At 40.0% G+C, this 21,291-nt stretch overlaps 2 protein-coding genes across 4 annotated transcripts in view; one reads left to right on the top strand and one right to left on the bottom strand.

Moving 5' to 3' along the window:
• Positions 1-439: 439 nt before the first annotated feature.
• LOC123759345 (glycine receptor subunit alpha-2) lies at positions 440-16,370 on the top strand. 2 transcript variants are annotated; one of them, XM_069335108.1, is made up of 12 exons: positions 440-601; positions 7,009-7,166; positions 7,501-7,645; positions 8,581-8,658; positions 9,178-9,260; positions 9,668-9,811; positions 10,666-10,748; positions 12,013-12,147; positions 12,682-12,782; positions 13,500-13,660; positions 14,445-14,574; positions 15,287-16,370. In XM_069335108.1, the coding sequence occupies exons 2-12, from the start codon at positions 7,114-7,116 to the stop codon at positions 15,482-15,484; spliced, it is 1,311 nt and encodes a 436-aa protein (XP_069191209.1). In that variant the 5' UTR covers positions 440-601; positions 7,009-7,113; the 3' UTR covers positions 15,485-16,370. The 2 variants fall into 2 exon arrangements, with proteins under 2 accessions (XP_069191209.1, XP_045600221.2); XM_045744265.2 differs by lacking the exon at positions 440-601 and adding an exon at positions 5,994-6,080.
• The window catches only part of LOC123759346 (methyl-CpG-binding domain protein 2), a 24,155-nt gene continuing 18,313 nt past the window's right edge, over positions 15,450-21,291 (bottom strand). Inside the window, exons 7-8 of one of the 2 annotated variants that reach the window (XM_069335110.1) lie at positions 20,263-20,405; positions 15,450-15,468 (exon numbers count right to left, since the gene is read on the bottom strand). In XM_069335110.1, the coding sequence (XP_069191211.1) occupies positions 20,307-20,405 (99 nt within the window). In that variant the 3' untranslated portion in view covers positions 15,450-15,468; positions 20,263-20,306. Of the gene's footprint in view, positions 15,469-15,827; positions 20,406-21,291 lie in introns of those variants that run through there. The other variant, XM_069335109.1, reaches the window with a different exon arrangement.

Below are 21,291 nucleotides of genomic sequence, written 5' to 3'. Positions count from 1 at the left end.
ATGGGTATCCAAGCCTGATGCGATGTAAGTGCACTTCTGTTGTTCTACTGCCCCCTTTCATCAAACTAAGTGGTTCGTAGTTGGTGGAATTCTTGTACCAACCCGCAGATCCTGATGTTGCAACTGCTGCGTCGTGGTCACTGTACAGCCTTCGCATTGCTCTGTTTCGAATCACTTTCTTCATCTGGGAGAGACTCGGTGGTATGGAAATGTCTACATTCCTCCTCTTAGTAGCAAGTTTTGCAGCTTCGTCTGCAATGTCATTACCTAATAGTCCCACATGACTTGGCACCCAGTTGATAAGCACCCGTCGGCCTTGTCGGTGGAGTGTGTGCATGAACGATAAGACATTGGTGATCAGATGGATGTTATCACATATGTGTTCCTGTTGCAAGGTTTCAATGGCGGTTCTCGAATCTGTATGGACGATAACATGTTGGCGGTGTTCAGCAAGAGCATGTTCCAAAGCCTTTTGAATGGCCAGCATCTCAGTCTGTAAAGTCGAACACCCATTTGAGAGCCTCCAACTATATACAGAGTTTCCTGCTTTAACTGCAGCTCCGGTTTCCTGTCCCTGCTGGTCTACTGACCCATCCGTGAAGTAAGTGAAGCTGTCGGATGCCATGCTTGCTTCTATATGCATCTGTGCAATGTGACGTAGCAGATGAGGATGTGTCTGGGTCTTCTTTCCGTCAAGAGCCATAATCTGAAAGTCTGCTGGCAGAGATTCCCAAGGGGCTTGTATAACAAAGTCTGCATGTATGTCGTCGACACCCCTCTCAGTGACTGTGTTTGCCATATCGAACGTATCGATGGCGTTTATCGCACAATGGGTCCACCTGTTGCTATTGGAGGCTCTTCTGTCCAGAGTTAGTGCTCCAGTGATCAAATCTTTAAGTGAACTGATTCTAGGTCTAGTCAATATCTTGGTCAGCATGCACGCAGCAATCCCCTTTACCCTTACTTCAATCGACGTTAGCTTCGTCTCTAGTCTTAGGTTCAGGATTTTAGTCCATCCGGGAGCACCTGTTATGACTCGCAATGCATCATTTTGAAGAACCTCAACGTTTGCCCACTGACCAGGAGAAAGAGTGAGTAAGGCAGGTGCTGCATAATCAACCAGGGAACGAACGGCGTGTATGTAAAACATTCTCAACACTCTGTGTCCCGCTCCTAGACGGGGCCCTGTGATTGCTCTCATTATATTTATTCGTGACTTTGCTTTCTCCTTTAGATATTGAATTTGCTTATTGAATGGCATCTTAAAATCAATCCACACTCCGAGATATCGATATTGTGGAACCCACTGAAGGTTAATGTCCTGAATGCGTAGGTGCCTGTCTGGAGCCTTGCCACCTAGTCTCATCGCCTTAGACTTCTGTGCAGATATTTTTAGCCCTAAAACACTGCATTCAGATGTCACCTGATCTAAAGCACCTTGAGCTTTATTTAGAAGTGAAGGACCCGTAACGACTAATGCTAGATCATCAGCATAGCTGAGCAATGTAACCCCTTCTGTAAAGGACATGGTAACAAGGTTTTCCATAAGGATGTTAAAAAGACTAGGACTGAGGACTCCTCCTTGTGGAGTCCCATTCTCGTGCAAGTGGTAGTCCGACACTTGTCCTTGCAACTTTACTCTGGCATACCTGTGACTTAGGTAATCTTGAATCCATGCTAGCATTTTCCCCCTCACACCTTTTTTAACTAAGGTGTGTAGTATTGCTGGCGGGCTTGCAAGTTCAAATGCTTTTTCCAGATCAAGGAAGACCACTATAGCTGGACCAGAGTTAACTGTTCCTAGTAATGTTGCTATGCAGTTGGCAGTACCTACACCTCTAGTGAAGCCAAATATGTGTTTATGAAGGTCTCCAGTCTTCCACAGTAGCCTATTTAAGACCATCCGTTCTGCAGTTTTACTAACGCATGATGTTAAGGAAATGGGTCTGTAATTGCCAGGTTCATTCGGCTTAGGAATCGGTATGATGTCTGCTTTCTTCCAAGAGGGCGGTAGTTTGCCTTGCTGCCAAGACGCATTGATGACGTCCAACATCCCTCGGTCTCCAGCAGGACCTGCATGTGCGATCATTGAGTATGTAATGTTATCAGCACCTGGTGCAGTGTCCTTACCACCCTTTTTGGCTCTGCTTAGTTCCTGTTCGGTGAAGGGACAGTCACATTCGTCATTTATAGCTAAGCCCTCATGAATGACTGTCATCCTCTCTTGTTTTAAGTGTTCTTGCTGCCTTCGGACCATTGCAGGAAGCTGATATGAAGCTGTTCTTTCACTATCAACTGGCAGGTTAATAGTGGCCATAAGATACAGCTTACGCCATCTGTTGACATCAAATTACACTTATAACAAATTACCCCACAAAATACCACTAACGCCATCTCTCTTTTTTCCAACGCACTATAAATAGCCAAACAGCAACCCATAAGGCGGGTTGTTGTGCTCGGGTAGGAGGTTCCAAGCTCCGCCCACAGATGGTATGGGGTGTATAAACAATGGCATATCATTGGTAGAAACTCTTTGTTGACATTCACACAACAGCCAATGACAGGAAGGGATCAGCTAAAGGTGCCATCCACTTAGTAAATCATCTTTATTCAGCACACCATCCTTGCTTATGACATTCTGCTTCAACTTTAATCTACCTAAAAAGTAAAGGGTTAAGTATTTAAAAGCATTAATAAAGTGATAATTAAATACTTCAGGATGTAACGAGTGTTACAGAAACATGGGCTGGCTACCTAGCTTGTGACGTCATCAGCGGGGGTTGCCTCACGCAAATAATATCGGCGATACAATGCTCCGTTCTCTTATTGTACTAAATTATTCAGTTAGATGGAAATTTCTGTCTTGTACAAAACGAAGAGGTTGTGTTTGAAATAAAGATATTGTTGTGCAAAAAGACATTATTTCTTAGTTTGCATTTAATTATAGAAAGAGTGTTGCCATTCCCAGCAACAGCCAATCACAGGAAGGTATTTGCTAAAAGTCCGTCTCCTTACTGACGTCTTCAGGAGCGACACACAGATCTAGCTTATGGCTTGCTGTTTCATCTCGTGTATATAAAATATATGAATATTTCGGTTACTATGATTATTAAAAGTATGAGATATAACAATTGTGACACAAAATAGCTAAAGTCTGCCATTAAAGAGAGCTCATAGTGGATTTTGTAATAGTTTTATGGAAGGCGTGTTATACAATTTTTCTAAATACCTTCTGATATGGGTGTTGACTTCTCAATTTGTGTTCCTAATACTTGAAGGCTTCTTTCCAGTTCCTTGTAGATTTTGTACCAGTCAGCACAATGAGTAAGGGCTCTGAATATAATTGCGTTTAATACACTATTCTTATATCTGTCTGACCATTCATACATATTCCAGTGTTGGTGGGTTTAGTATAATCTTCTGTGGTGAAAGTTGTTTTAGGTTCTCACGTAGACATGCAGGAAAGGGTGTGTACCATCGATGCCTAGTTCATGAGTAAAGTTAGGCACTGAGTTGCGGATAAGTAGATCCTTTAATCGCTACAATTCCAGGAGGGTTTTCACACATACGTATATATTATCGATGTATCTGCAGTAGATGCGAAGTTTCCCTGTGGTATTGAAGGTTTTCTAGTGTTCATATTTAGAGTAATCATGGGTTTTATTTATATTTTTAATACAACATAAATTAATTATTATAATGTTTCGATTATTTCTGATGCCCATTATTTCTGAGTGTGTCTAAAAATTTATTCCCTAAATAAATGCACATTATTATCATTATGATTGACTAAATCTAGTCCTTGCAGGCGAGATCAGTTGTGAACGCCAACTAGCGCACAAGTACAAGAGCGCCCAAAATTAACACATAAGACATGTAGAGACAGGCGTGTAGCTTCTGACTTCGCTTTTATTAATAAATATTACATGTTAAGCGTTTATATATTAGTACAACAATCACACAGTAAATGTAATAGGAGTCTACCCAAAAACTGGCCACAGTCAAGTGTTTTGTGCGTTCGACCATGTTTGTGGGCCTTCATTTGCGAAGTGTAAACACTGTCGGGCGTCCGCAGGGACACTAAAAGAAGCCCCGAAATCATCAAGATTCAAATTCAAATGTTTATTTAGGTAAAGTACATACATACAAGGGGTGATACAAATATTGATGAATTTATAGATAGAGCTAGTACATACAATGCCTAAAGCCACTATTACGCAAAACGTTTCGGGCAGGAAAAACACTAAAGACTAAAATTTAATATTAATTGATAACCTCAAGAAGAGAGGTGATGAAGGCAAACTCCATTCACAACTCTAAATGTAGATATGACAGAGCCTATGTAGGCTCTGGAATCTATCCACCTCTCGATTAAGGGTTGAGAAGCGGTCCCGTAAATTCCCGGAAAGTACAACTATGTGAGGAGGTGGAGGCTGCAGAGGGTTGGGAGAGGACAGGAGCCTAGTGTCGAGCTGCTTGTCAAGGACTCTCATAGGCACTCACAGGGGTGACCAGCGCCTCGCCTCCACTCCTCTCCTACGGTAAGAGGATCAAAATATTCCATAAGCTCATGGCCCGTCGTCTATATTTAGTCATTTATTATACAGCTCATGTATGATAGTGTGATAACGCTCACGAACTTAACTTCAATGTTCGTTTAACTATAAGAAGTTACAACATTGATGAACTAATTACAGAGTTTGTAAGTGAATCCAATTATAAGTGTAAGTGACAACAATTATAAATAAACATTGACAGTTTATTTATGATTGTTGTTCTTTACAATTATAAATAAACATTGACAGTTTATTTATGATTGTTGTTGGCTCAGTTTATAATGGGGCTCATATCCATCACATCGTACTAAAATATGAATTTTTAAAACATATTTCCAATTTAAAATGTTGAATGAGAAGTTAGTAAAGTATCAACACGACTCCTCGCTCTTTGTTCATGAGGCAAAGAAACTTTATTGCTAAGTTTTGTTGTTTGCGTGCAGCCTCATCCGCTTTTATTACACACTTCAAGTTGAGAACCCTACGCCATTCTTTCACTCAAGTTTCTTTACACCGAGGACAAGTGGAGGAGTGATGACGCCCCTGGCAGTGAGCCTGGCTGAGAGCTGCCTGACATCCTTCCCTCTATCTTTTTCACTCTTAGAAAGACGTCTGGTAAGAGTGTAAGGAGGAGGATGGGGGTAGGAGTAAAGCTAGGCTGGTAGATGGTAATACTATCAGCGGGAAGCAAAAATTAGTGCCCCGTCCGTTATTAGTGAGATATAAGTGGATGAGAGTCCTTGTAATTAGTTCTTCATATCCATGACAATGATAAAGTATGGTTGGTTTACGCCCTGGACGCCAGCAGGTGTGTGGTGTCCAGCATGGCTCACCAAGTAGGCACCCTCACCATTCATTATAGCAATTACTATGTAGCACTAGACGCTTGTTGCTGCCCATTATATATAAGGGTATCTTGTTTGTGTACATACATACAGCTTTTAGATCTAAACAATATAATATTATATAGCATTGCTTTCCAGCTTTACTGTCCGTGGTTTCCTTAGAAACCACGGACCTCTTTACTATCAGGGGGAAAGCGCCAAGTCATTACGACTATATAGCACAGGTGGAAGGAGGGGGAAGAGCTTATATGCATACACAGGTGGAGGGAGGGTGAGGGAAGAACTTATAAGCATACACAGGTGGAGGGAGGGGGGAGGGAAGAGCTTATAAGCATACACAGGTGGAGGGAGGGGGAGGGAAGAGCTTATAGGCATACACAGGTGGAGGGAGGGGGAGGGAAGAGCTTATAGGCATACACAGGTGGAGGGAGGGGGAGGGAAGAGCTTATAGGCATACACAGGTGGAGGGAGGGGGAGGGAAGAGCTTATAGGCATACACAGGTGGAGGGAGAGGGAGGGAAGAGCTTATAGGCATACACAGGTGGAGGGAGGGGGAGGGAAGAGCTTATAAGCATACACACAGGTGGAGGGAGGTGGAGCGCGCGCGCCGGGTGGAGGGCTGGCTGGCGGCCGGGGCCTCCCACACATCACACTCTGCGGACCGCACCACCAGCGTCAGGTCAGTCTTGTGCGAATATATTGTTTTGTTTGTACTTATTTTTGTGCCTTCGTACTAAGTGGCCAGATGGTTTTGTTTCCTTAGCGCCGTGTTTTCCAAAACCCCGTCCACTAATCGTATTTTTTTCCCTAAATTTACCTGAAGGCTGCTATCTCTCTAGTAGTCTCGACGGGGAATCAAGTTAGGCCAAATTGCCTAACAAGCCGAATTTTACTGAAATATAATAATGTTCAAAGTATTTTCTTATGGAATGATTAAGCTTTCCATTATATTATATATGATACCAATTGTTTTGGGTAATTGGAGTTAAACAGAAATTTTATCAAACTTAACCTAACCTAGCCTAATCAACCTAGCCTAACCTACCTAACCTAACCTACCTAATCTAACCTAACCTAACCTAATCTAACCTACCTAACCTAACCTACCTAAGCTAACTTGCATAACATAACTAAGTAATTAATGTTCTTAATGTACAATATTAGCTGGAATAAACCACTTTGGAAAGAAATATTTGAAAATAAGTCAAATCAATCTGTTTGTTATTGATTAATGGCTTGGGGACCAGTCAAGCGCTATATACATGTTGAATTGGCGTTCTGGTGATTCCCAGATACCTTAACCCACTGGGCCACGATAGGATAAAAGCCTACCAACCCGGAACTCTACTGAATTCACTGGAAGGTTCTGTAGACCGAAACTGGTACCCCAACCAGGATTTTACGATAGGCCCACCTACATTCGGGCCTAATGTGTTCATATCCTTACTAGTTAAGTAGTTGTCTTCCCTGAAACGATCGATCGATCAGTAAGGTGGTCCAGGTGAGGTAGTTCTCGTGCCTATACTCCTAATTTTACGACAACCTGATTCGCAGCTATAGAAGGTTTAATTCATATACTGTATTCCAATATTTATTAACTTCCGCAGATTCATCAGCTTGCGACATTCCCACCGGCTCATCCGAGCTTCAGTCCACTAGTACGACTCCCTCCTCCAGCAGGGGGTCGTGTCTCGCCTGCCGGGACAAGCACCATGGTGCTGGTGGCGGCGCTCCTGCTGGTGCTGGCCCTCGCTGCTAGTGGTGGGTGAGTTGCAGGAGGACGGGCCTCCTCTCACGCTCTTGGTTGATGCAGAGTATGACTTGTGCATGGTCTTTGGTGGTTTTTCTGGTTTGTGTGGACGATATTTGGTTCGATAACTAGTTTAGGGGTTTGTTGTTTAATATGGCATTATTTCTTCCTACTCTATCACCCATTTCTTCATTTCCTCAATCATCACCTCTCATTTCTCTTCCTTCTCCATTTTTCCTCTCATTTCCCTAATTATTTTTTTCCTTCACCACCACCTGTGTATTTTCCCTGTATCCTTCCCTGCTCCCCTTCCCCTCACCACCACCTCCGTCTCCCTGCCCCACTGCAGGTCAGGAAGGAAGAGCCTGAAGATCGAGGACATGCTGCCTGCGGGCTACGACAAGATGACGCCTCCCAAGAGGGACGAGCAGCCCACTATCGTCTATTTCCACCTCACCATCATGAGCATCGATTCCATCAAGGAGAGCTCTGTGGTGAGCCGCAGGTCAACTTGGGTCAGCGAGGGAGGGCTGCGGGTCAAGGGGATAATCCTGGGCTCTAGATCAACAAGGGACGAATACTAGATAATGTACGAACGTATAGTCTCATTGATATTTCATTATTACCTCTCAAGGTCTCATTAGCATTCCTGGAATTCACATGTATAGGTCATTGGGCCTTCTGCAGCTTCCCCATATGTTTGTGAACAAAGACATTGTTTTTCACCTCGCCTAATTCTTGCCTATCTATCCACCACGTACCACAACCTCTTGGGTGGTGTAATCTTCATCAGTCAATTAGTAATATCCATCTTTCTGAAGATGTATTATTAAATACGAAAGTACTTAAGGAATTTCCTATCTCCTTCCCTTTTGACGACCAAAGATCACATTCACTCAACAAATCTACCACTTACGGGTTATTCATGCCTGTGCCACCTCTTAGGATGCTTAATCTTCATCAATCAATCCTTCGTGGTCTGATATTGTTCATCGCGTGTTAATTTCTTCTTGATTTTCACACATAGTGCGAAGGCAATGAGTTGTCTGATTAATACTGTTGCTCTAGTTTTATTTAATTTATGAGGTTTGCAAAAGTCATAACTTAATATAATAACTTATATGATTTTAATCTATTAATATGATTTAAATATTATGATTCCTGTAATACATTTGGTAAGTTTATTATATAATTGTAATCGAAACCAATTCTTATTTGTTCATTACCATTTATTTTATTTATATAATATGTTCTGCAATTAGTTTTGCGTGACATATTTCACAATGACTGGATTTCTTTGCACTAATTGGCTGTTTGTTAGTCAGGTGAGTGTAAATATTGACGCCTTCATCAGGGAAGCATGGTGAGTGAGGGTGGGTAATCACGGGAGTTGTAACCCAGCCTGTAGAGGATTACTCTCCCTCTACAGGACTACAGCAGGGACATGCAGGTCTACGCCGAGAACACCGTCTCCAACATCAACCTGCCAGATAGTCAGTCCACTGGGGTAAGACCACAAAATTACAAAAGTCCGATTGGCCGATACAAAATTATATGCAACCAAATCATTAGATATGTGTAACCAACGCATGAAGCAAGCCATGGAGCCCACGTCTATCACATTCCCCGGAAATGTATTAAAAAAATCGATGCATGTATCCCCCAAGCCAGTATTTACCCAGGGATTTTCTACATCTGAACCTATTCAATGTGAATATGTTGTTTCGAGTTCTATTTTGTGTCGATATATTTTGCACTCATTGAATATACCCACAGAGACCCACGGGCGCTGGTAGAGGCCCCCTAACCCCGGGGATTGAGGGAGGGGGGTCTGTGCAACAGCTGTATAATGTATTACTACCATTCAATCTTGTCTAAACGTATGACTCAACTCTCTAAGTCATTGCCGGATGATATAAAATAGGGCAATTTAAATGAGCAATTGGTAGATTGTTGTGAGACTTGAGGGAGGCGTCAACTTGAGGGTGGCGGCGACTAACTTGAGTTCTCCTCTCGCTACACCAAGACCTTCGCTGCCGACGTATTCTTCGCTCAGTCGTGGAGGGACCACCGCCTCGTGCTGCCCACCAACATGACTTCAGACTACAGGTGAGGGCATCACGCCTGTCTTCTAACTTCAGGTGAGGTACACCCACGCACACACTTCAAACTACAGGCGACATCATTTCACGTGACTTAACAAACTTAACCTAACCTAATAAGTATAATAAAATACTTATTAGGTTATCACACAACTTCTGACCACAGGTGAGGTCATCACATCACCACATCTCTGAAGAAACAAGCTTAATATGACGTAACAACATTAGGAAGGATTTTAGTTGCTGAAAAAATTTAACGTAACGTTGATAAATTAGGATTTGTAATGTTTTCTTTTTATGAAATGTGCTAGTGATATGGAATAATATATGTGTATCTTTCTATTATGTGTGATTTCTTTGTTATATTTTTTGTCAACATACTTCTTGCCGTGTCTTCAACCTGGCCTTGGTCAGGCTGCTGGACCTGGACTGGCTGGGACATCTATGGCGGCCAGACGGCTTCTTCAAGAATGCTAAAGAGGTGAATTTCCAGACGATGACGGTGCCCAACCACTACGTGTGGCTCTATCAGGACTTGACGCTCCTCTACATGGTCAAGTTAGTACCCCGTGCCCTCTAGCCTTTCCTCATCAAGTACGTTTATTGAGAAAGTCAAATGCATCTCAAAGGGATAGAGTAGCTTAGGCTACTTCTATCCTCTTATTGTTTCCTCATTGTTTCAATTACACTTGGTCTTGATGAGATGATTATTGTATTAATTACTGATATACACATTAACATGTATATATTTGACGGTCACCGATAGTTAAGTACATCAGGGTATGACCATTACCTAGATGGGTGACCATACGGGAAGCCTCTTTCTTGGCTACTGAGGCTTGAGGCCTCGACAAGTGTAACAGGCGTCCTGGCCCCAACAACGGTACACCAGCATTACAAGTGGCCCTAAATGGGAATTTGTTATATGCTGGTTTTGGTCACACTTTATTAGAAGTTTCCGTGGCAGTCTTTGTGAGGCTGCTGTTCCCTGCCTGACTACGGTAGCAGGGAACTGCTACCGTAGAGGTAGAGGTAACAGTACCGTACCGTACTACTAAATTTAATTTTCTCAATAGCCATATTTACAGCCTCGACGCACTCTCTTGGTTGAGGGAAATTCTTAGCACATGTAGATGGCGTTCATTTCGTATTTGATCTGTTTTGGGTTAATATCTCAGAATAATTTGACTGAAGCATTAATACTGGTAATATACACACCAAACTAATCTGTATTTTAAGTTTGAATTTGTTTTACAAGTTGGTACCGCATTAACTTATTACTGTGTATTAGTAGTGTATTATAAAATGTATTCTACAAAATTGAGTTTGCCAGCATATCATTTCATGTAAGACTGTTCAGTTTATCAAGGGTTGGATCACATATATACATTAAAAGTATTGTTGCTTTTCAGATTAACCTTGACGCTCACATGCGCCATGAACTTTGCACTCTACCCTCACGACACCCAGGAGTGCAAGCTGCAGATAGAGAGCCGTAAGTGTTCTTGCACTCTAGCACCCAGAGTGGATGTTTCCTTTCACTCTCCTTTCCACTCCTGGACTTAGATGCTTAAATATATTCTACAACCTCATCCTTGGTCCCATTGGTTGGGTGTAGGGCCTAAGGCCTATCAACCGTCGGAAGGTTATTAATGCAACCAGGGTAGCTTACCGGTCAACTAGCAACCATGGTAGCTTACCGGTCAACTAGCAACCATGGTAGCTTACCGGTCAACTAGCAACCAGGGTAGCTTACCGGTCAACTAGCAACCATGGTAGCTTACCGGTCAACTAGCAACCATGGTAGCTTACCGGTCAACTAGCAACCAGGGTAGCTTACCGGTCAACTAGCAACCAGGGTAGCTTACCGGTCAACTAGCAACCAGGGTAGCTTACCGGTCAACTAGCAACCAGGGTAGCTTACTGGTCAACTACCAACCATGGTAGCTTACTGGTCAACTAGCAACCACGGTAGCTTACTGGTCAACTACCAACCACGGTGGCTTACTGGTCAACTAACAACCACGGTAGCTTACTGGTCAACTAACAACCACGGTAGCTTACTGGTCAACTAACAACCACGGTAGCTTACTGGTCAACTAGCAACCACGGTAGCTTACTGGTCAACTAACAACCACGGTAGCTTACTGGTCAACTAACAACCACGGTAGCTTACTGGTCAACTAACAACCACGGTAACTTACTGGTCAACTAACAACCACGGTAGCTTACTGGTCAACTAACAACCACGGTAGCTTACTTGTCAACTAACAATCACGGTAGCTCACTGGTCAACTAACAACCACGGTAACTTAGGGGGGGGGTAACAGAAATAGCCTAAACTACTCTATCCCTTCGAGATGTATTTTAATTTAGGCTATTTAGAAATTTAAATTAGGCTATTTAGAGTAGTTTAGGCTATTTAGAAATAGCCTAAACTACTCTATCCCTTCGAGATGTTTCAATAAACATACTTGAACGGTAGCCTACTGGTCAACTAGCAAGCCTGCTTTAGTTCTAAGCAGAGCTCAGCAGAGCTAGAGCTTACATAAAATTGGTCGTTATATAAGTCTCGTTCTAACCACACCCTCACTCCTCGATAACACAGGAGAGTGTCAAAGACTTGCTGTAAACCTTCACATAAAATACACAAATACACAACAAGCCTGGATTTGTATCCTATGTTATTATTGTTACCATTAGTGTTATATTAATATTGTTATTATTAACCGTGCGTGCGTGTGTGCGCGTGGCCACAGTCTCCCACACCACCCATGACCTGGTCTTCGCCTGGGACGCCGGTGTCCCTCTGGTGGTCAACCACGACATTGAACTCCCACAGCAGATGATTGTTAGCAACGTCACAGCTGACTGTACTCAGGTCTACTCTACAGGTGAGTAGCTCTGCTCGGGTGTACACTATACGTGTGTACTCGGATATACACTACAGGTGTGTACTCGGGTATACACTTCAGGTGTGTACTCAGGCATCACTGCACAAGGGACTCAAATTACACTATTAATATCACTGAACAAATAAATGATGAATTACAATTTTTGTTTTGTACTGCCGCGTATATAATTTAGTCCTCGTTAATAAGAACATCGTTTATTGTGATTGACAGGAAATTGTGGTGCTGTTCACTCTGTTCCCCAGCCACAATAAGGGATCCCGGGTTCGATTCCCGACCGGGACAGACGTTTGTACAAGTTTCCTTTTACCTAATGCCGCTGTTCACCATGCAGTAACTATAGGTATCCAGGCGTTGGGCAACTGTTGTGGGGCGTCATCCTGGGGAGGGTCAGTAGTTCAGCCTTGAGGTGGGGGGGGGGGGGCTCGAGGACAAGCCGCCTCTTCACAACAAAACTAATTCTTATTAATTATTACACAGGAGTATTTTTGTTAAGGTATTCAACATTGTTGACAGGTAACTTCACGTGTCTGGAGGTGATCTTCAGGCTCAAGCGTCACCTGGGTCACTACCTCTTCCACACCTACATCCCCACCTGCCTCATTGTCATCATGTCGGTATGTTCACAAGTATGTGGGGAGCTTCACCTCCTGTAGATACATCTTTCTCTCCAAGGCGTTCTGTGCCTTTAGCCAGGCACTCAAATAGGCTAAAATACACAACACCTTAATTTACTATAATATAAACATATTTGAAAGAAAATGCCGTTATTTACTACACAGTAGGCCTAAACGATGAAGATGCCATGGTCAGAGGGTAGGGCCTTTGACGAGTATTGCCTGAGTACGGGCTGATCTGACCTGGCCGTACACACCGTACCTCAGGGAGCAACCGAGCAAAGCTCAGACATAATTAATTTTCTCCTTTCAGCATTTTAATTTCATTTGTGTTTCATCTCTTTTACCATCCTTCATGACTGGCTGCCAGGGTGAACCAGGTGTCCACTTACCACGTCTCTTCCTACAGTCTCTATTATGCATCCTTGTTCTGTATTTGTTCAACAGTGCTCCAGCTCGGAAGAGCTGCGAGGTCGTCCATAACAAAAATAATTCTTAATCGAGGACGATCTGATTGTTCTTCGGATCTCTCGTCATCGTCGAGGTGAAGGTACACGTAAATGTCTGGAGGACCGGCTCCTCGGTAACAAACTTTCTCAGTCCACTTAAATAACACAATTTAATTTGTCTTTTCTATACTAATTCTTTTAAATTTCGTCTCTCACTAATCTCAGTTGACCTTGCATGACTAACTTGTATAATATATTTCCATATCAGTGGGTGTCATTTTGGATCCGGCCCGACATCGCGCCGGCTCGGGTGACTCTTGGAGTGACGTCGCTCTTGACTCTCTCCACGCAGCACGCCAAGAGCCAGGACGCGCTGCCTCCCGTCTCCTACATCAAAGCCATCGACATCTTCATGTCTGCATGTACTCTGTGAGTACTACAGCAGCAAGAACCCGCCTCTCCCGAGATATAGACCACTTCCCGATACCAGTTGAATTGGGCCCGGGGGCAGTATTGTCTAAAGGTACGGGCACACCGGACAGTGGGCCAGGAGCCCCACTGTTCTAGGGGCCCCGTGCCGCCATAGTGTTCATGAGAGATTTCTTGGCAGGGTGGATAATTACTCGACCTCTCGCTGCAACGGCCCGGGATTAAAATTCATTTTAAATGTATATTATAATATATATATATGTTCATAACTATCTGACGGTAATCCTGCACGTTAGCGGACAGGCTCACCTGGGTATAGGGGGTCCCAGTTTACAACTTAGTGTGGGGGGGGGGGGGTCGAAGTGTCCATCTGGCTGGGGGGGGGGTCCAAGTGTCCATCTGGCTGGGGGGGGGGTTTCCCGGTGTCCATCTGGATGAGGGGGTCCCAGTGTCCATCTGGATGGGGAAGGGGCCTCAGTGGCCATCATCTGGGTAGGGGCCCCAATGCCCATCATCTGAATAGTGTAATAGCTTTGCCTAGGGCCTTCAATACCGTGCCTGGCGGCCATATTGGAGAAAATCTTCCCCTACCAGGATCACTTACCCAAACTAGAAATCTTCCTCAAGTGTCATGGAAACATTTTGTGAAGAAAACAGCTGCATACTCGTCCCTGCAGTGATATCTGTGGTCCCCTGCACTTAAAGATACATACTGTACTAGTAGTTTCAAACCCCTTCTGGAGAAAAGTTTATTACAGCCTTACCAGCAGTTCCATGTCCGTAGGTTCGTGTTCATGGTGCTCATGGAGTATGCCGTCATCTGTGTCATCATGGGGGACGAGCCTACGCAGCCTCCCAACCCCAAGAAGCGGCCTTTCTTCACAAATATTAAAATGTCCTTCACTAACATCAAGGTTAGTTACCAGACCTGATGGCTCTCTTGCGTGTAATAATTATTCAAAGAAAATGCAAGCAAGTCGTGAGTTACAACACTGTATCATTCATCACAGACAACACTGTATCATCCATCACAGACAACACTATTTTCCATCACAGACAACTGTATTATCCATCATAGACAACACTGTATTATCCATCACTGACAAAACTGTATTATACATCACAGACAACACTGTATTATCCATCACAGACAACACTGTATTATCCATCACAGACAACACTATTATCCATCACAGACAACACTGTATTATCCATCACAGACAACACTCTATCATCCATCACAGACAACACTGTATCATCCTTCGATGCACTATTCTATATAAAAAGAAAGAAAAAAAAGTTATATGTTCAAAGTTGATACACAAATACATTTATTTAGATATTGCAGATATAAAAACTATAAACCAAAACAAACATAGATTTTAACATAACAAGATAACCCTAACTTGGATACAAAATCAAATATTCTTGCATATCAAATTCGTCATTAAGAGAGAAGTTATTCAGTACAGAGTACAGTGTTTGCTGCTTAAACACTTGCCAGAACTGTAATATTACAGTGCTGAATTATGGCTTATTTAGTTGGTAGTAGAATATGGTTGACAGGACGAAGTTGTAGCCTGATATGTTTGTAAACAAGTTTAATATTTCATTGTATGCCACCAGGGCAGTGGTAGCTTCTCGGCAGGCAATCCAAGCCGGGCTTCCCACACCCCGGCCACCACCTACTGGCTTCCAGCCTCCCACCCCAAGCACCGTCAAGCTCAGGCTATTTTGGTAGACAGAAGATCCCGTTACATCTTTCCAATATCATTTACTGTCCTCAACATTATCTACTGGATTGCTTTCTGGAAATATTTGTAAAAATTATTTTTTGGCCGCTTTGTTTTAAAATGTATTTCTGTTGGTTGAAAATGGTCTATAATTGTTATATAATTTAAACGTGCAAATGTTGTATATATATAAAATGTTGTACCTATTATATATATATTATATACAGTATATAATATACATAATACAATATACATTATATATTATATAAATATACATACATACACACAATGGTAGGCTTATATCAAGGTTATCTGATCTACATAAAAGTTGGTCAATGACTAATACTGGAATTTTATTCTCAAAGCTCCTCTCAAAATTTATATAGTATTTTGAGAGTGGCAATGAAAAACTTGACCGGGTATCAATTAAAACATTTATTTTGTGGGAATATTTTATTATAGATACAAGTTTAAATAAAATATCAATAATGAAAACAATACTGAAACAATAGTACTGTATAATGAAGACAAGACAGGCAATGAAGTTTTTAAACTAATGTATTTAGCCCAGGTAGATATATTAACAACACACAAAACCTTTAAACCTCACAACTCCCTTATAAAATATATTTATATAATCTAACTCTTAAAAATATTTGTTTCCAAAATACAATGAAATGCACTATAAAATTCATTACCAGATTAATATATACCAGAAAGCACTGTGAATTTGTAATATTTCAAGAAATTATTCATCTACATTTGGAAAATATAATTATATATATATTTCATGCATTATGTACATGTCACAAAATATTTATTATTTCGAGAACTGTGAAGAGTACATTTCAGCACTATGTTCTTTAAATTACCACCTTTCATTCAAAAGATTTCTAGCACTTTCTATATACTGTATACTGTTCGATGATTTGACTTCTGTTTTATAAACAAAAAAATACTAAAATTCCACAATCTCATTTCAGACTTTTTTGCCCAAGTCGTGTACTCATTGAACACAGAGGATGTACCTCAACTCATGTCACAAACAACATGTTAAAAAATTTTTTTTTGTGCTGTGGCCTTGAATAATGCAGTGCTTCGTCTTTTGAGTATGTCATGTGGCTTCTGAAGATATATATGTGCCCTCAGGTTATGAGACCTGAATATATCTTATGAGGCCTTTGTCTCAGGTCATTTGTCTTATTAATATGTCAAATGTTTCAGATCTTATGGACTCAATGTCTTTCAAGTGCTACAACATAACAAATATCTTCATTTTCTAGTTAGTGGTATGTGTATGTACTACACTTGATATGCTACAAGTCATTATTTATACAAGATTTGCATAGAAAAAAAAGAGTTGCAACATTTCCAAGTATTAAGGGACACAAAACTAAAGGGATGAGGATGCTCACTTGCAATGTTTCATCAATATAATAATAACAAGCAGTAATAGTTTGCAGAACTTCTTAGGATAATCTTAAATTATATATCAATGACATAGTTAAAACTTTATTAAACAAATATATGCCGAATAATTTGCAACATGAGAGAGATTATAAAAAGAGTTGAATTACTAATGTACCATACACTGTACAGTGGAAACAGTCAAAACAAAATGAAACTAAGCAGGAGATGGATGAGCTTAAAGGATTCTGCCTGGGTGTATGATGGGTTGCAACAAAAATAACACACAGTGTTCACCGAATCCTGAAAGCAAAACTAAAAATATCAACTATATAATTTTATTTTAAATACAGTATTTACTTTCTCCCTAGGGATTTTGGTATCATATACACTAATAAAAGCACAATAACTGTGGCCAAAATACAGATTGATTAGACACCAGGGACAAGGTCTGAAAGAATACAGTAGTTTCTTTTGAGCGAGTTTATTCATATCAAAGATGCTAACGAGGCTTGGTATACAGCCTAAATATTTAAGGTGACACATTTACAGCATGTGAAAACAATACTGTATTGGTTATTGTAGCCAAATGCGAACAGCTTTGATGAAAATTTATGAAGAATAGAGTGAAGGCATCCAAAATTCTGAAGCACATTTCCAGTAATTTCTTAATTACAAGAAAGATTTTTGAGTTTAAATTAGAACTAAAACCATACGAAAAGCTATAAGTGTCCACTTGGAGATGAAGAGTAATTGAAAAGTTTTGATTCAAAATCTTGTACAGCATAGCAATTACTAAACTTCTTAAAAATACTATCATAAAAATCATGAAATCAATATTTTCCTGCTTTATAGTGGCTATGAAAACAAAAATGTTCAAGCAGTGAAATTTGGATGATGATGATTTGTGTAATTTCTTGAGAATATGTACATATTTTTATTTATTATGAACATATGAAAGGTATAATGAGAGTAAAGACAACAGATCCATGTAGTTCTGTGGAAACACTGCAAGAGTAAAGTAATCAGTGTAACCTGTCTTCAACTTCCTCTATGCTACAACTTTAATACACTTGATACACAAAATTATCAAGTGCACAAGAGTGAGTGGAACTTACAAAAGGTAACTTTATTTAAAAGTGATACTAAGCTGTCAAATGCTATTGAGTTTTCGTGGGTAAGAATGAGATTCGTCAAAATGTTCACAAGAGCAGCCAAAGTTGTGTCAAGAATATGTGCAGCGGGGTGGCATATACAAATCCTACTGGGCATCAAAAGATTTGCAGAAATTCTACAAAATTACAAAAAAAAAAAAAAAAAAAAAAAAAAGTGATTATAATTTTGAAACTTTTACCTTGCACAAGTACTTTGGGAACACAGCTGAAGAGAGAAAAAGACGAGAACTGACAACATTCCGGAGTTCATGTAATACGCTTCCTTAAACCCACTGGAAGAATACAAATTAATACAAGAGCAATGAATATGCTGTAATTTTAAGTGTCATGACATTAATGATGCCTTTTATTTTAATGGAAATTACAAAATATTACACATTTTAGAGGCTGATCTGTCATAGTTTATGACTATAAATATTACTAACACAGCACAGGGCCAATCTCTGGATGGCATCTTACTTGACACCTCAAAATAGAGAGCTGGACACACACACCTTGAGGAATACCACAATAAACCTAACCCAACTCCACCAAGACCACACCTAACTCTGGCTAGACTCCTCCCAAAGGTAGACCAGTGGGCAGTGTGTTTCATAATTACTTTTATTTTAACATTAAACTTACTGAAAATCACAGTGTATGCAACTTACCTTTGGGAGATAAGCGTGTTCTGGTATCATTTTATTATGTCATACGTAAAAAACTTTTTTTATTACAAGATAGATGCAACAAATGCAACAAAAACCTCGTTGTTGATTATAAGATCATCAACAGCCCAACAAATTTTGATACCAGTAGCATAACTGACATATGAAGTTGGAAGACAGAGTGCAGGTACAGTACTATGAAACACTATGAGCAAGGAATCTTTGACAGTGGAAGATCCAAAAATGGTCAGGGCTCTTTTCAGATGTTAAGAAGTGTGGAGGCACATGGTTACCCAGGGAAGGAGGGGGTTCATTTAAAGTAATTGAATGGGGATAGATTCACTTTTTTTACTAGCTGAAAGTAGAGATTGACTCAAACCTTACCAAGAGAGACCATAACAAATACAAATTAAATTTATTAAAGGAATAAGAGTTAAGCATCACTATTTATCATCCTAGACATCCTTCTAGAGAAGGTGCAACCAGTTATCCAATACATGTACTGTACCAACGTAGCTTATAAATGTACATTCAATAATTACTTCACGGCTCCTTTTAAAAACAACTTTAGTAGGCCAACACGTGCATAGCTTCTAAAATGATCCCCACACAGCTGACAACCCTTTCTGCCAGACGATCATCCTCCTGGTGGCACAACCAAGCCAAGATGATTAATAATCATCTGAATCTAAACTCAGTGACAATAACCACATTCACCCAAACATAAACACAATGATCCCTCTAGGTCCCTCCATCAAACTGTGATACCTATACACACACAAGATTCAACCTCCAGTCTTGTATAACCATCACAATGGGCAAACTGTCCAAAACAAGCCAGAACTGTCGCTCGTCATCTTCCTGCAACGCATCTAACGTACTATATATCCAACATGGCGAGTACACTATCTCCAAAAAGTATCTTCACATTCTAAATCAAATTTAATCAATACTTATAGAGAGTAAATATTATTCACCAAGAAATGTACACATACAAGGAAGTACACGGGTTAACACGGTAAACCATCCAATCAATAAGAGCATGGAAAGGAAATCCTTTACCTCCATGTGCCCGGGACCTACATCAATTTACAGCAAGAAATGTGGAGCATCGTTTGAATTTTTAAATAAAGATTTATTTAATCTTTCCCTTTGGATATTTAAGCACTGTTGAGAGTAAGGCAAGTAAAAAAATTAAAACGTAAGGCCGCAAAATGTTGGTAAAATGATATGCATTAATTGTACGTTTAAAGCTCACGAAGACTGAAGACCCAGACGTGTGTATATGGGTCATATGAACAAAGGAACCCGACAAATGTTCTTAGGTGGATACTATATTTGGCAAGAAGTTTGTATAAACGTTTACTTTCATGTGATCTTTACTAGTAAATCATACCAATTGTATTATTACTGCTGCATATAATTTTTAGTCTTTTCACAGACTGTAATAATTACTTTTAACAAACAGGTACCATCAACTTGGAATTTGACTGGCAAGAAATGACATGTTTTCCACAGTTTGATCACATATTCACAGTGCTTTACTATAAGAGTACCAGATATCACGTTTATTCTCATCAATATACAAATTATACATAAGATTCATATGATAAATAAATAATATGAAGAGAACTACATACTCTCAAATTTCTGTTTGGTTTTCATTGTGGTCCTTATCTAGTGGTCAAGGTTCAAGTTCCTTGAGAGCCTTCTCCAGTTGATGACGTACATGGTCTACTCTCTCCTCCTGCTGTGCTATATCCTCATTCTGAATCTGGACTGACTAAAAGAACAAATTAATAGTCATGTAATGTTCAATTATATTTTCACCTATAATCTACTTATAGCAATATTTACATATAACATTAAAACCTAATTATCTACATAAAACATACTAATTTAATTATGCAGGATGGTGGACCATATATAATGTAATTCTCTGTTGTTGTTGTTTTTCGACAACAGGTGACTATTTCTAAAGTACATGTATGTTTATTATGCAAGTGTACAATCTGATCATCCAGTATTTGCCATGTATACATAAATATCTATCTATATCTCTATATTTTATTTTATTTTATTTTATTTATATATATACAAGAAGGTACATTGGGTTTGTGAGAATACATTGGATAGTACAGTATTTACATTCTTGTAAAGCCACTAGTACGCACAGCGTTTCGGGCAGGGATACATATATCTATCAATATCTCTCTCCATATATCTCTCTATCTCTATATCAATATCCATCTATATCTATATCTCTATATCAATATCTATCTATATCTATATCTCTATATCAATATCTATCTATATATTATCTATCTATATCTCTCTCTCACTATATATCTATATCTCTCACTATATATCAATATCTTTATCTCTCCATCTCTATCTATATCTATCTATATATATATCTATCTATATATATATCTATATATATATATATATATATCTCTATATATATATCTCTATCTCTATATATATATCTCTCTCTCATATGAGACATCTTAACTAGTACAGTATGTCACCTTTCTCCTGTACACTAGTTCAACAAGTGTAGTGTGTGTTGTCCCCTTGCTGTTATTACACATTAAAACGACGACATGCTGACATACATTATAACATTTACAGTAGTAGATAAGGATTATAGCTAATAGTTAAGGATG

The sequence above is a fragment of the Procambarus clarkii genome, chromosome 32 (genome assembly GCF_040958095.1).
Source record: "Procambarus clarkii isolate CNS0578487 chromosome 32, FALCON_Pclarkii_2.0, whole genome shotgun sequence".
NCBI lineage: Eukaryota > Metazoa > Arthropoda > Malacostraca > Decapoda > Cambaridae > Procambarus > Procambarus clarkii.
Note: the sequence above shows the minus strand (reverse complement) of the source record. Positions and strands in the feature narration are given on the sequence as shown.